Genomic DNA, 17073 nt, shown 5'->3' with positions numbered 1-17073 from the left:
GGCATTTGACAGAGTCCATTGTTTTTTTTTAGAAGCCACGATGCAGGCAATCGGCGTCCGTTCGCGCTTACTACAATGGATAAAAGCATTATATCACGAACCAACGGCACAAGTGGGCGTGAACGGACACCTGTCAGCTCCATTTAATATTAGAAACGGTACCAGACAGGGATGCCCCCTATCGCCATACCTTTACATTCTGGTAATGGAATCCCTGGCAAATGCACTCAGGAAAAACCCTTCGATAAAAGGGATACAGATAGGACAAACATCTCATAAATTAGCACTATTTGCGGACGATCTCTTGATATATGTGACACAGCCGAAGACTAGTTTGCCCAACATACTGCAGGAGTTTGAGATCTTTGGCAGACTCTCCAATTTTAAAGTAAACCTACAAAAAACAGAGATCTTAAATGTATCGCTACCATCCGTAGAAGAGAATACTCTCAAACCCGCCTTCCCCTTTAAGTGGGCCAGCAATTACATTAAATATCTGGGGATTAGGGTTTCTCCCAACCACCAAGATCTATATAATTACAATTTCCCAGACCTTTTAAAAAATATCCACAAAGACCTCATAGCATGGCATAACCTCCCCATTTCCTGGTTCGGCAGGGTCAATACAATTAAAATGGATGTCCTACCTAAAATACTATACCTGTTTCAAACTATCCCACTGAACCTAGGAGAAAATGTCTTCCTCAAGTTAAAGAAGATGATCAGCAATTTTATATGGCGTGGCACCAAACCCCGACTGAAATACTCAATGCTGACTAAATCTCGCTGGGACGGAGGGGCGGGGCTCCCGGATCTTAAAGCTTATCACACAGCAGCGGTGGGTGGTTGCATATTGGATCTCCTGCACAGTAAAGACAGAAAATTGTGGGTGGAGATTGAATGTGACCTATGCCCGAATATGGCACACGGAATCTTCTGGTTGTCATCTAGAACTAACCTTGGGACCCTGGGAGTTTCCCCAATCCTCTTGTCCCTGGCTACAGCGTGGAGGACAGCTAATAGACAATATAGATTGACAGGAGAACCGGGTCCTATGACGCCTCTGGTGGGCAACCCCGCGTTTCAATGCTGGTTTCACGAACCTCATCCCAGACTGATTTCAACGCCAATGGGAAGGATTCCACGAGTTAAAGACGTAATTACCCAACAGGGATGCAAACCACTGATATCCCTGCTTGGAGACCGGCCACGGGAACCAGGCTACTGGTTCCAATATCTACAACTACGTAGTTTCATAGATTCTCTGGCTCCGGGATCTGAGATACATAAGGATCTGACTCCATTTGAAAAATTATGCTTCCTTAGAGAAACACCCCCTCACATAGTCTCAATAATCTACAACATAGCAGTGCCCGAGGGGGGTGGAGGAGACGACTTGCCTGACTACGTTAGACATTGGCAAACAGAATTGTCCCAGACTTTTCCCAAGGCACAATGGTGTAAGTCATTTAACCTAACACATAAATCCACCATTTCTTGTAGAATGCAGGAACTCAATTATAAAATCCTCTCACGGTGGTATAGGACACCCGCCAGACTACATAAAATGTTCCCAGAGGTATCGGACGCCTGTTGGAGGTGCCAGACCTCAGTGGGCACAATGCTACATATCTGGTGGACCTGCCCAGGGATACAGGGTCTTTGGAAAGATGTCTTTGCTCTCTATAACCATTTACATCACACGGAAGTGACACCCTCACCGGAAGTGGCCCTCTTATCAATGTATACAGGGGCAGTCTCCAAGGCGAAGAAAGGCTTGCTCTCGTACTTTATGATTTCAATGAGGCAAATCATACCGAGACATTGGAGATCCCCCTGTACATTGAGGAGAGCAGACTGGGTAGAGGCTATGGATGGCCTGCGGCGTCTGGAGGAGTTGAGAGCGTTTGACGAAGGGAAAGAATCCTTGTGTTTCTCGGTTTGGTATCCGTGGCTTCAGTATAGAGAAACACAGCAATTCCAAATCTGGTTACTCACAGGCGCTCTATCACAATAAATATTCAAGAAGCTGGGATGGGCTCCCGGACACAGGAGTGGCGCGGCATCACAATACAGACCTTCTCCTCCCCCCCCTCCCCATTTCCCCATGTCTTCCCCTCCTTCCCTTTTTCTCTACCTATCTTTCTCTCCCTCTCTCTATATCTCTTTCTCACCTAATTGATATACATAGGGTCATGTTTTCATACCTATTGAACCAGACTATACAGAAGGAAGTTGCCTTTAACACTTTACACGGAATAAATATAAAGATAGAAGATTATTACATGTTAAAATTAAGATGTTCTATAGGATGTTTTACAGATGATTTGGTAACATTGGGTAACATGAAAGACCCTTATGCATTTTTTTTATCTTCTGTTATATTAAAACTTTTGAAATAATAAAGAAATATTAAACGAAAATATTCCAAGACATTAGACAGCCAACTTAAAGGGAGTCTGTCACCACAAAACGTCTATTCAATCTAAGCACAATTGCTCAGAGAACCTTACCAACCCTTTGTTTTCTATCTATTGCTCCACTCATCTTGTAAAGACAGAGCAGTCAAATAAGAACGGGTAGAGCCCGTTGTAAAACAGGTTGGTTGGAAGGTGCACTAACTTATTGGGCCAGGGCAAAGGTACCTATGATTGGTTTAAACCAGGTATCACAAACTCGGCTGGGTATAAGGGCGCACATAGAAAAAAAATGTTGGGGGCTGCATTCTTTTCAGGACAAAGTGACATTTTTATTGCTACCATATTTTTTTCTATACACCTTTCCATCACTGTTTTTGAAAAATTTTCGTTTAACACTAGAACTACTGAGATAGTCATTTTGACTACTTTGCACTATGTATTTCTATATAGGTGTCACGAGTCCAGTAGTTCTAGTGTTAATATAACAAATGTGCATTTTTTTTGTATAAAAAACCCATTATACATATATAATAAAAACATTTTCGCTTTCTTAAAAAAAATAAAATTATGCTTTATTTTTGTTTACATTTTATCCCCTTTTTGTAAGTAATACAGTTTTACAATTAGCACCTTATAGTAATTTTGGTCAACAACCTGTAGTAATGTTCCCATCCTGGTCCTCATCTTTTAGTAATGTCCCCCATCCTGTTCCCCTTTTTGTAGCAATGTTCACCATCCTGCTCCTTATTCTGTAGTAATGTGCCCATCTTTCTCCCCTTGTAGAAATGTGCTCATCCTTTTTTCCAACCTGTAGTAATGCGCCCCACCCTTGTTCCCATCCTAGTCCTCATTCTGTAGTAATGTGGCCATCCTTGTCCCAATCCTGTAGTAATGTCCCCATCCTTGTCCTCATCCTTGTCCTCATCCTGTAGTAATGTGCCCAACCTTGCCCTCATCCTGTAGTAATGTGCCTATCCTTGCCACCATCCTGTAGTAATCAGCCCATCCTGGTCCTCACTTTGTTTTAATTTGCCCCATCCTTGTCCCCTTCTTGTAGTAATGTACCCCATCTCTGTCCATATCTTGTAGTAATGTGCCCATCCTTGTCCCCATCCTGTAGTATTGTGTCCATCCTTGTCTTATTGCGTAGTAATGTGCCCCATCCTGGTCCCCATCCTGTAGTAAGGTGCCCATTCTTGTACTTATCCTGTAGTAATGTGCCCTTCCTGGTCCTCATCATAAAGTAATGTGCTCATCCTTGTCCCCATCTTGTAGTAATGTGCTCCATCCTTGTCAACATTCTGTAGTAATGTGCCCTATCTTTATCCTAATCTTGTAGTAATGTGCCCCATCCTTGTCCCCATCCTGTAGTATTGTGTCCATCCTTGTCCCAATCCTGAAAGCCAAACACTGCCGGAGGCAATAAAGTTAACTTCCCCTCGCCAGCAGGAATTGATGTGCAGGCGCCTGACAGGTTCCAAATGTTACTAACCTAATGTTACTAACCTACAAATAAATCCATATCTGAAGGTTAATAGCGCACGTGACCACATTCCCTTTAAATCGTATTAAAACATTTTTAAGTCCTTTATAAATTTTCAGCAGCTACAAATAAATTTGAAGGAGGCGAAACAAAACAACCTATACAGGTTGTAGACCTTATACAGTGACACTTACGTAAGTTGTAAAACTTGATCCTCCATGAGTGAAATAAGTGGAGAGATCACAATGCCAATGCAGGAAGTGTACACTGGAGCAAACTGATAACAGAGACTCTTTCCGTAGCCTTAATAAAATCAAGAGACATGTTATACAAATATGTTTAGCATTGCTTCTTCTATTTAGTAGCCATCTGCATGTTAAAAGATATAGACACCTTTGGGAAAGATACTTTTTTTCTTTTTACTAAGATGCATGTACTTTTGACTAAAAATAAAAATTTTGCAACCTTTACATTCTACTGTTGCACTGTTTATTGCTAGTTGCAGAATGAGTTAACTGAGAATCTGTCAGTGACATCCTTCTGACGGGAGAGTTTATAAATCGTATCTTTGTTCTTTTGAGCACCATTCAACTGATTTACATCCATAAAGCTTAGTAATCATGTCCCGTTTTGTCAGCAGGAAACTCCAGTGAGATAGTTATAAATGTTTCTGTTAGAAGGAACTCAACAATTCTCAGTTTGTCTACTGCTGGCTGCATAATACATTTGGAAACACAAAGGCTATTAACGGCAAACGGTGCACAATATTTAAAGAGTAATTGTCATTTTAATTTTTATTTCATAAATCAAAGTACTCAAACATAAGCAACGTTGTAATAAATCTTATCAGAGAAATTTGCTTTTCTCTGCCAGAATTGATCAATCATTATTCTCAATTCTCAGGTAAAATCTGTATTCAGTGAAGACTTTCCCATTACTGAAATAGAACACGGTAGATGTTCCTGTGAATGCTGGCAGAGCGCCAACACTCACAGGAGAACAGTATTTCTGCTGATCTGAGCGATGCTGAAGCTTCGCTCTGATCAGGAGAAGCAATCGGAGTGTGAAGGCATAAAGTCTCTAGCAAAATCAATAAAAAATGTAAAAAGTAAAAAAGTTTAAAAAAAATATGAAAAAAAATAAACAAAACAATAAACTAAAACGTTCAAATTACCCGCCTTTTGCACAATTGAAAACAAAATAGAAAATCCAAAACACATTTGGTATCACTGCATGCAGAAATGTCTGATCTATCAACATTTTAAATCAATTAACCTGATTGGTAAAGGGTGTAGCAAGAAAAAAACAATCCCCAAAACATCATTATTTTGTTCTTTTGGTTGCCACAACATTGCATTTAAATACAATACCAAGAGACTAGGACATCATATGTACCCAAAAATGGAATAATTAAGAACGTCAGCCCAAGATGCAAAACTAAGCTCTCACACAGCCCCAGATACCGAAAAATGAGAATGCAATTTTTCATATTTTTTTTTCTTACAATCTTCTGAAATGTTTTCACCACTTAGATAAAAGAAAAAAAATATGTATGTTTGGTATCTACAAACTTGTACTGACCTGGGGAATCATATTGCCAGGTCATTTTTACCATATAGTGAACATGGTAAATAAAAAAAAACAAAAAGCAATAGTGCAGTTGCACTTTTTTTTTCCAATTTCACCGCACTTGGAACTTTTTACCCATTTTCCAGTACAATATGAGGCAGAATGAATGGTGTCAATCAAAATTACAACTCGCCTTGCAAAAAAAAAAAAACAAGCCCTCATATGGCTATATTGATGGAAAAATAACAAACGTTTTGGCTTTTGGAAGAAGGGAAGGAAAAAATGAAATTGAAAAACAGAAAATTGCCGGGTGGTAAAGGGGTTAAAAGAGACCAAAGGCAAAAATGATTTGTAGCCAAAAATACATGCATGTAAGTAAATACATTCCATCAAAGGGTATCCATATCCTTTAAGCATTTCATCCATAACGGCTATTTTCTACATGTATAATTGCTTGTATTATAAATGTATGAATGTTAATAATGCAAAACCGCACCTAATACACAGTATATGTGAATGTCACGCCTACTGAATCTAGATAACGTAATAGATTTTAGTAAATTCAAGGAGACAGCACAAAAGTACTTCAAGGGGGCAGTATTACAAAAGAAAATATGTTTTAGTTTTCTTTCTTAGTTTGTCCATGGATTGGAGTCAAGCATTGCAACACAGCCTTGTTCCCCCCACTTATAAAATATGTGTAAAGTACAAACGAAGAATGAACAAGATATCTAAAAGACAAAGATTGAGTACCTGTTGCCATGACAACAAGGTTGTCGCGCCTTTCTTTTAAAATTGAATTGATAACTTTCCACTGAACCCTGAGAAATAAGCAGAAATGAAAATGGTAAAAATTGAATCATTTCCTTTATTCCTATACTCATGACAGAAGCCTATTAATTCAGTAGTTAATTTTGATGCATGCTACCGCCAGTCAGGATCGGCCTTGTTACAGAGACAACCCAACCTTGTACTAAGACTACACTAAAACTCCATATTAAGGGGTTCTCCAAGAGTGTAATAAAATAGCCAAGTCATGGAATTCACACTGCAGCTTGTTCTAGTGACGTATAAGGATGGGTTGCAGTCTGGAGAAACAACTTAAGAGATTAGAGTCTCAACTGGCAGTGGAGCTGTATCATAAAGACGCATCTGGTGAGCTGGCAGATAATGACTGAGATAGGAGAAGAAAAATATTCTCCTCAGTGGACTGAGCACAAAGGAATTTCTCTCCAGCTTCAGACCTCCATCAGCTGAGAAGATTTATTTCTTCTTCTGTATCAGCCACTCTACTGCAGCTCACCAGTTGTGTGCTTACTATATAGTTCCTCTGTCAGTTGAGACAGAGGTCTCAGGAGCTATACTTCTTTAGCATATAGCCCATCTTGACAAGTGACTAGGATGAGCTGCCGTTTGAATTATGGGATGGGGGCCAATCTATTAAATTCTTCAAGAACCCCTTAAGCACTGTGTCCCTGAACGCAGAAGACAATTATAATGTTTAGGAGGCTACTCCAGGATCCTGTGACATCATGTAATTCTTATGTAAAGAAAAGGCTTAGGGACATGCAGAGAAGATACATCTACATCTGCAACCTTATCTGCACATCATTATTTACAGATAATTGGTAAAGCACATCTTTACAATGTTCTGTTTTCATTAAGGTTTAATTACACTAGCCGATTGAGACAGATAAACAAGCACTGATCAACGATCGTTTCAAAATTTGTTTAAAAAGACTAAGGGCTGTTTCACACATCCGGCATTTCGCCGGATTGCCGGATCCGGAACACTCCAGTGCAGTGTAATACAGTACAATGGCATCGCGGCAACCTCCGGTCACATGCTGTCATATGACCGGAGCATGTGACAAGAGCTTGCCGCGATGCCATTGTACAGTATTAACACTGTACTGGAGTGTGCCGGATACGGCGAAATGCCAGATGTGTGAAACTAGCCTTACACAGAACGATCAGCGATGGACTGATCTGAAAACTTAAGCTACCATTCTTAACGGCAGCACTTTTTGTTTACAAATGAAAATGCTGCTGAAAACGAGGATTTTTAAGAAAGCGGAACAATCATTTCAGCTGACAAACATGCATTTTGCTCATTCATCAGGCATTCTGTTTACATTGCTCAATTATCGGGAAATAAACATTCTTAGGAGTGTTCACAATAATCGGACAGTCTAAATACATCCTAAATCATCTTTTAGATCTTCAGTAGCACCTGACAAATCTTGGCTTAAAGCATTCCATTATTTTGTGTTTAAATTGAAGCTGTCACCAGGTTATTGCTTTGTAATCTGAGAGCAGCAAATGTAAGGATCGAGATCCTGATTTCAGCAATGTGTCACTTACGCATTTTGAAGCTGTCATTTTGATATCACCAGTATTTTCTCTGCTGTAGATCTAGCAACACTCAAAATGCTGAGCCCTGTAAAATTCCGCCCACACCACTGATTACCAGCTTTCTATCAATGTACAGTGTACACTCAGAAAGCTGCCACTGGCGGTGGCATGGCTACATTACAAGGTAGCTAGTCCTGTAGAGATAATCTCCCGCTGACAAAATACTGATTTTGTCGAAACAATTACAGAGACTAATATGTGACATTGCTGGAATCGGGGGTCTGTGCCCCTACATTATGTTGCTCAGATTATGTAGCAAAAACATGCAGTCACATTACCTATAATAACTGCAATACACTGTACATGCTGGTCAACTTTGACAATGAAAAGTCTCTTTCCCTTGAAAAGAAGGGAATTTTGTTTACTTACCGTAAATTCCTTTTCTTCTAGCTCTAACTGGGAGACCCAGACAATTGGGTGTATAGGCTATGCCTCCGGAGGCCGCACAAAGTACTACACTTAAAAGTGTTAGGCCCCTCCCCTTCTGCCAATACACCCCCCGTGCTCCCACGGGCTGCTCAGTTTTGGTGCAAAAGCAAGAAGGAGGAAAAAATAATTATAAACTGGTTTAACTTAAATCCGAAGGAAACTCGGAGAACTGAAACCATTCAACATGAACAACATGTGTACACAAAAAAAAACAGGGGCGGGTGCTGGGTCTCCCAATTAGAGCTAGAAGAAAAGGAATTTACGGTAAGTAAACAAAATTCCCTTCTTCTTTTTCGCTCTATTGGGAGACCCAGACAATTGGGACGTCCAAAAGCAGTCCCTGGGTGGGTAAAATAATACCTCGTAAGAGAGCCGTAAAACGGCCCTTTCCTACAGGTGGGCAACCGCCGCCTGAAGGACTCGTCCACCTAGGCTGGCATCCGCCGCAGCATAGGTATGCACCTGATAGTGCTTCGTGAAAGTGTGCAGGCTCGACCAGGTAGCCGCCTGACACACCTGTTGAGCCGCAGCCTGGTGCCTCAAAGCCCAGGACGCTCCCACGGCTCTGGTAGAATGGGCCTTCAGCCCTGAGGGAACCGGAAGCCCAGCCGAACGGTAAGCTTCGATAATTGGCTCCTTGATCCACCGAGCCAGGGTTGATTTGGAAGCCTGTGACCCTTTACGCTGGCCAGCGACAAGGACAAAGAGTGCATCCGAGCGGCGCAGGGGCGCCGTACGAGAAATGTAGAGTCTGAGTGCTCTCACCAGATCTAACAAGTGCAAATCCTTTTCACATTGGTGAACTGGATGAGGATAAATAGAGGGTAAGGAAATATCCTGATTGAGATGAAAGGGGGATACCACCTTAGGGAGAAACTCCGGAACCGGACGTAGAACCACCTTGTCCTGGTGAAAAAACCAGAAAAGGGGCTTTGCACGACAACGCTGCTAGCTCAGACACTCTCCGAAGTGAAGTGACTGCTACTAGAAAAACCACTTTCTGCGAAAGGCGTGAGAGAGAAATATCTCTCATTGGCTCGAATGGTGGTTTCTGAAGAACCATCAGCACCCTGTTCAGATCCCAGGGTTCTAACGGCCGCTTGTAAGGTGGAACGATGTGACAAACACCCTGCAGGAACGTGCGTACCTGTGGAAGTCTAGCTAGGCGCTTCTGGAAAAACACAGAGAGCGCTGAAACTTGTCCCTTAAGGGAACCGAGCGACAAACCCTTTTCCTGTCCAGATTGAAGGAAGGACAGAAAAGTAGGTAATGCAAATGGCCAGGGAGAAAAACCCTGAGCAGAGCACCACGACAGGAAAATTTTCCACGTCCTGTGATAAATCTTGGCGGACGTTGGTTTCCTAGCCTGTCTCATAGTGGCAATGACTTCTTGAGATAACCCTGAAGACGCTAGGATCCAGGACTCAATGGCCACACAGTCAGGTTGAGGGCCGCAGAATTCAGATGGAAAAACGGCCCTTGAGACAGCAAGTCTGGTCGGTCTGGTAGTGCCCACGGTTGGCCGACCGTGAGATGCCACAGATCCGGGTACCACGACCTCCTCGGCCAGTCTGGAGCGACGAGGATGGCGCGGCGGCAGTCGGCCCTGATCTTGCGTAACACTCTGGGCAACAGTGCCAGCGGAGGAAACACATAAGGGAGCTGAAACTGCGACCAATCCTGAACTAAGGTGTCTGCCGCCAGAGCTCTGGGATCTTGAGACCGTGCTATGAACGTTGGTACCTTGTTGTTGTGCCGGGACGCCATGAGGTCGACGTCCGGCACCCCCCAGCGGCAACAGATCTCCTGAAACACGTTCGGGTGAAGGGACCATTTCCCTGCGTCCATGCCCTGGCGACTGAGATAATCTGCTTCCCAGTTTTCCACGCCTGGGATGTGAACTGCGGATATGGTGGAGGCCGTGGCTTCCACCCACATCAAAATCCGCCGGACTTCCTGGAAGGCTTGTCGACTGCGTGTGCCGCCTTGGTGGTTGATGTATGCCACCGCTGTAGAATTGCCCGACTGAATTCGGATCTGCTTGCCTTCCAGCCACTGCTAGAACGCTTTCAGGGCAAGATACACTGCCCGAATTTCCAGAACATTGATCTGAAGCGAGGACTCTTGCCGGGTTGAGTCCTGTGGTGGAGAAAAAACCGCTCCCCACCCTGACAGACTTGCGTCCGTCGTGACTACTTCCCAGGATGGGGGTAGGAAGGATTTCCCCTTCGACAATGAAGTGGGAAGAAGCCACCACCGAAGGGAAGCTTTGGTCGCCTGAGAGAGGGAGACGGTCCTGTCGAGGGACGTCGGCTTCCTGTCCCATTTGCGTAGGATGTCCCATTGAAGAGGACGCAGGTGAAACTGCGCGAAAGGGACTGCTTCCATTGCTGCCACCATCTTCCCCAGGAAGTGCATGAGGCGCCTCAAGGGGTGTGACTGGCCTTGAAGGAGAGATTGTACCCCTGTCTGTAGTGACCGCTGCTTGATCAGCGGAAGCTTCACTATCGCTGAGAGGGTATGAAACTCCATGCCAAGGTATGTGAGCGATTGGGCCGGTGTCAGATTTGACTTTGGAAAATTGATGATCCACCCGAAACTCTGGAGAGTGTCCAGGGTAGCGTCGAGGCTGTGTTGGCATGCCTCTAGAGAGGGTGCCTTGATCAACAGATCGTCCAAGTACGGGATCACAGAGTGACCCTGAGAATGGAGGACCGCTACTACAGTAGCCATAACCTTGGTGAAAACCCGTGGGGCTGTTGCCAGGCCGAATGGCAGTGCCACGAACTGCAGGTGTTCGTTTCCTATGGCGAAGCGCAAGAAGCGCTGGTGCTCTGGGGCAATCGGAACGTGGAGATAAGCATCTTTGATATCGATCGATGCAAGGAAATCTCCTTGGGACATTGAGGCGATGACGGAGCGAAGGGATTCCATCCGGAACCGCCTGGTCTTTACGTGTTTGTTGAGAAGTTTCAGGTCTAGGACAGGACGGAAAGACCCGTCCTTCTTTGGGACCACAAACAAGTTGGAGTAAAAACCGTGGCCCTGTTGATGAAGAGGAACAGGGACCACCACTCCTTCTGCCTTCAGAGTGCCCAGCGCCTGCAGAAGAGCCTCAGCTCTCTCGGGAGGCGGAGAAGACCTGAAGAATCGAGTCGGGGGACGAGAGATGAACTCTATCTTGTAACCGTGAGACAGAATGTCTCTCACCCAGCGGTCTTTTATTTGTGGCAGCCAGGTGTCGCAAAAGCGGGAGAGCCTCCCACCGACCGAGGATGCTACTAGAGGAGGTAGAAGTCATGAGGCAGCCGCTTTGTTAGCGGTGCTCCCAATGGCCTTTTTAGGACGTGACTTAGACCGCCATGCATCAGAGTTCCTTTGTTCTTTCTGAGACCTTTTGGACGAGGAGAATTGGGACCTGCCCGCGCCCCGAAAGGACCGAAACCTCGACTGCCCTCTCCTCTGTTGGGAGAGGTTCTGCTTGGGCTGGGGTAAGGATGTATCCTTTCCCTTGGATTGTTTGATGATTTCATCCAGGCGCTCGCCAAAGAGCCTGTCGCCAGAAATTGGCAAACCGGTTAAACGCTTTTTTGGAAGCGGAATCTGCCTTCCACTCCCGTAGCCACAAGGCCCTGCGGACTACTACCGAATTGGCGGTCGCAACTGCCGTACGGCTCACAGAGTCCAGGACAGCATTCATAGCGTAAGACGCATTTGCCGAGGTCTGGGAGGTAATGGAAGCCACTTGTGGCGCGGCCGCTTCAATTTTCGCTTGACCTGCTGATATAGCTTGTAGCGCCCATACGGCTGCGAATGCTGGGGCAAAAGAAGCTCCGATAGCTTCATAGATGGATTTCATCCAGAGCTCCATCTGCCTGTCAGTGGCATCTTTAAGCGAGGCCCCATCTTCCACTGCAAGTATGGATCTAGCCGCCAGTCTGGAGATTGGAGGATACACTTTGGGACATTGAATCCAACCTTTAACCACTTCCGGGAGAAAAAGATAACGTGTATCCTTAAGGCGCTTAGAGAAACGCTTATCCGGACAAGCATGGTGATTCTGGATTGCCTCTCTGAAATCAGAGTGGTCTAGAAACATACTCTGTGTACGCTTGGGGAACCTGAAGCGAAATTTCTCCTGCTGAGAATCAGACTCCTCCGCCGGAGGGGCTGAGGGAAGAATATCCAGCAACTGATGAATGGATGCAATAAGATCATTCACTATGGCGTCCCCGTCTGGAGAATTAAGATTGAGAGCGCTCCCAGGATCAGAATCCTGATCAGCTGTTTCCGCATCATCAACCAGAGAATCCCCCCGCTGAGACCCTAAACAATATGATGTCGAGGGAATTCTAAGCGGGCTCGCTTAGACGATCTGGGGCTAGGTTCTAAGTCCGAACCCTCCGTCTGGGATGTATGAGATACCCCGTGAGGACATTGTTGGTCCAACTGAGGGGGGTCAGGGAACAATGATTCAACAGAGTCCCTTTGCTGAGATACCGGTCTGGACTGCAAGGCTTCTAGTATCTTAGCCATAGTCTCAGAGAGTTGATCCTTAAAGGCTGCAAACTCAGTCCCCGTCACCTGGACAGTGTCAACAGGTGGCTCCCCCTGGGGGTCTTACATGCGGCGCAGGCAACATAATAAGCCTGTGTTTTGGCACCCCTGCCTTTTATGGGCGCCATGCTATAGTTTTCCCTGAGTAACACAATAGGGTATATAGCCAGAAAGAACTGTGCTCATACAGTGTAAATTATATACAGTACACAAATAATGTACCCATACAATACAGCACCATGGGGCTAGCAACACATGTGCTGTTTACCAGCCGCCTAAGCGGTTGTGAGGCCACCAGAGACCGTGTCTGGGTCTCCCATGAATATGTCCCTCTCTGCAGCGTCGGTGGAGCTGACAGGAATGGCTGCGGCGTCCTGACGAGCTGAGGAAGCTGTGGGCGTGGCCTAGAAAGAGCGCGAAACGGGCGCTCATACTGTGTACAGTGAGGGGAGTGGAGCATGTAAATCATACTCCAGCCCTCATTGCTGCTCGCTCCGTGCAGCGTCCTGCCCTTCCCCTGCCTGTCAGGGCTGAGGGCGGGAGAAAAAAAAAAGGGAAACTAGGCCGCAATGAAGCCGGGGACTGTAGTAATAAACGCGGCCGCCGTAAAAGCGCGGTCGCGTGAAAGTCCCCGGCGAACTACAAGTCCCAGCCGCGCCGCAGTGTCCCGTGGCAACGGCGGTCAGTGCGGTAGCCCTTACATATAAACACACTCAGCGACGCTGAGTGTGTAATGGCACATATAGACCCGGTCAGCGCCGCGGTCCCCGGTGCACTAGCACACCCAGCAAAGCTGAGGTGATGCCGTGCGCGGTCCCCATAGGGATACAGAGTACCTTTAAGATGCAGGGCCATGTCCCTGAACGGTATCGGCTCCTATCCATCAGGCTCCACAGGAGTTGTGGATGAAGCCCGGTCTCAGTGCCTGGAGACCGATAAGATCCCACTTCACCCAGAGCCCTAAGGGGGATGGGGAAGGAAAAACAGCATGTGGGCTCCAGCCGCCGTACCCGCAATGGATACCTCAACCTTAACAACACCGCCGACAAAAGTGGGGTGAGAAGGGAGCATGCTGGGGGCCCTATATGGGCCCACTTTTCTTCCATCCGACCTAGTCAGCAGCTGCTGCTGACTAATCTGTGGAGCTGTGCTGTGCGTGTCTGACCTCCTTCGCACAAAGCAAAAACTGAGCAGCCCGTGGGAGCACGGGGGGTGTATTGGCAGAAGGGGAGGGGCCTAACACTTTTAAGTGTAGTACTTTGTGCGGCCTCCGGAGGCATAGCCTATACACCCAATTGTCTGGGTCTCCCAATAGAGCGAAAAAGAAAGTAGATTTTTGGTACTCATCGTAAAATCTGTTTCTCATTAGTCTTCACTGAGGGACACAGAACCATAGAATAGTCTGCTGCCACCTGCAGGCTGACAATAGTATTATATAGAATTAAAAATTGGCTCCATACCAGCAGAGTATACCTTGCCTGCTAGCAACCGGCCTCTTCAGTTTTGTGAGAAAGCAGTAAGAGGAGGAAAAAAAAAGAAATATAAAAGGTTATCTGAAGAAGAACAATGTAAATACACACCCAACTGGGAAACGAAGGGAGGGAGCTGTGTCCCCCAATGAAGACTAACAAAAAACAGATTTTAGTGTGAGTACCAAAGATCTACTTGTCTCGGTCGATTCATTGGGGGTCACAGAACAATGGGACATCCTGGGGGGGACAGGGGAAGAAAAGTAAATGTTCTGTTGAAAATACAGAACTAACTGGAGCCACTGCTACCTGCAGAATCTTCCTGCCCAAACATACGGACCTGACCCAATCCAGATTGTTTAGCCTTTCCTTAATCAGGCGAGACAAAGTGTGATGAAAAGAAGGCAAGACAATGTCTTCATTATGATGAAAAGCTGAGACAACCTTTGGGATGCATGTCAGAACCAGCCTCAACACAACCTTATCCTGGTGAACAACGAGAAAGGGAGCAAGGCAAGAAATGGTCGCTAGTTCTGAAAACCTTATGTAAGTGATGGTTACAAGGAAAGCCACCTTACAGGACAGTAGAAGCACAAAGATCTCCAAGGAAGATAGCCAAGGCGGAAACTTGAACATTAACCCCTTACTGCTGAAACCTGTTTTCACCATCCTGGCAAGGCTAAAGTTTACAATTATGACCAATGTAACTTTATGTGGTAAAACATTATAACACAACAAATCTTGGTAAATATTTTATCTTTTCATGGGAAAAAATTGAAGATGTGACACTTTGATACAATGTAAAGTAGTCAGTGTACAGCTTGTATAACTGTAAATGTGGTGCCCTCTAAATAACTCAACACAGCCATTAATGTCTAAACCATTGGCAACAAAAGTGAGCACACCCTCAAGTGAAAATGGTCAAATTGTGCCCAAAATGTAAAATATTTTATTTTCATCTTTATGCCGTATGCGGTAAGGCCCTTTAGTGTTGGTTGGGTGAATTGGGGTGCAGTTATATAGTCCTGGGCACCCCGCCTGATCTAATAGTATGGGTTTCATCAATAGGCTGTAAGCCACTGTGCATCACACATACTTGTGTGACTGGCACGATATGAATTGAAAAGTTGTGAGTGGTTGTTTCATCAGTATTTTGCACCTGTGCTGCATCCTGATAGTGCAGTGGTAATCTGAGCTTGTGTTGGTAATGGCTGTTTCTTTTCTGTGTGTCAAGTATCAGCTCCCAGATGCCTAACCGGTCCATGGTCCACTGAGGGAGCAGCCTTGTAACGTGGAAGAGATTAGCCGCTGACTACACAGTGAGGCATATTGTGTGGAGTCAACACTGCTGGAAGAGGAAGGGACAGCCCAGAAGGGGTAGGACAAATGTCACCGATCAGATAGGAATACCCGGCCGCCCCAAGTAACCTGATGGGACAGGAGCGCACAAGTGACTGAATGATTGAAAACACCTCCCACCCAGGAGCACGATCGCAGCCACCAAAATGGCAGGGGAGGAAGAGAGGATCAGCCGACAACCACGGTAGTACTGGCTGTCAACACCAGAAAAGTAATAAAAAGGAAAAGAGGAAGAGGGACATGACAGGGTAATACTCCACTGTCCGGACAACAGGCTGTCTTCAGCTCCGTTCACGTACATGCTACCGTATATGGTGCGAGCAGATAGGAGCCTGCAGGCATATGGACTTCCACCCTGTAACTGACCACCTGACTGAGTCAGGTACATGATCCAGGTAAACCGATGTGAAAGGATACAGACTGAAAAATACAGACTGTAATCTTCATCGCTATGTGGGTAAAATGGAGTGCACAGTTAGGCTCTGTGCCCACGTGTGCGTATTGCATGCAGTTACGCTGCGATCTGCACTGCAGCATAACTGCATGCGTCCTGCGTCCCCTGCACAATCTATGAAGATTGTGCCTAATCCATGCCCACATTGCGTATTAGAACACAGCGCTTCAGCTGCTGCCAAATCGCTGCGTTCTAAAAAACAACATGTCACTTCTTTCGTGCGCTTTGCATGCCGTCTCCATTCTGTCTATAGGGAGAGGCAGCATCCAGAGCGCACGAATTCTGCAGTCACCAAAGTTTCAGAACGGAGCTTTTCAGCTGCGCTCTGAAGCGGACATGCAGTGACATTACACTGCGGTGCAGAGCGCACACACAAGGGCACATAGCCTTACACTCGGTTACCCGGAGAACAGACATCTGAAAAGGTTAGAAAACAAGAAATGTTAAAACCTAACCTAGTATCAGCAATATGTCTAAAACAGATTACCTCCTAAACTAACACTAGAAGAAACTGAGGAGGCTGGTAGCTAGCAGGCAAGGTATGGTCAGCTGGGGAGGAGTCAATTTTTAATTCGATGCAATATCAGTGTCAGCCTCCAGGTGGCAGCAGACCACCCCATGGTTCTGTGTCCCCCAATGAAGTGACCAAGAAAGTAACATTCTAATCAAATTTTCAGAAACCAAAAAGTCTACTTTTTTCTCTTATTTAAGGAATGGAATTATGAGAAATTCTTGAATTTATAAAAAAAAAAAAAAAAACAAAAAAACTTTTCAATACATCGCTTTACAAGTTTGAGTAAATTGAGTGCATATCAGCCACAGGGAATGTAAATTCCCCATTGACTGATATGTCAGAATCAATAACAGAATACAGACATGCTTACAATTCCTGTAATGCTTGAACAGAGCGTGCGTCAG

General features: G+C 45.3%; 1 protein-coding gene across 2 annotated transcripts in view; it reads right to left on the bottom strand.

Annotated features, from left to right (window-relative positions):
* WRN (WRN RecQ like helicase) overlaps positions 1 to 17073 on the bottom strand; it is a 345122-nt gene that overhangs the window by 189221 nt on the left and 138828 nt on the right. For both annotated transcript variants that reach the window (XM_075352466.1, XM_075352467.1), the window contains 2 exons: positions 6226 to 6293; positions 4098 to 4206 (listed from right to left, as the gene is read on the bottom strand). In XM_075352466.1, coding sequence (XP_075208581.1) covers positions 4098 to 4206; positions 6226 to 6293 — 177 coding nt within the window. The remainder of the gene's footprint in view (positions 1 to 4097; positions 4207 to 6225; positions 6294 to 17073) is intronic.

This window comes from Anomaloglossus baeobatrachus, chromosome 1 (genome assembly GCF_048569485.1).
Source record: "Anomaloglossus baeobatrachus isolate aAnoBae1 chromosome 1, aAnoBae1.hap1, whole genome shotgun sequence".
NCBI lineage: Eukaryota > Metazoa > Chordata > Amphibia > Anura > Aromobatidae > Anomaloglossus > Anomaloglossus baeobatrachus.
This window is presented reverse-complemented; position numbering and strand designations above follow the sequence as displayed.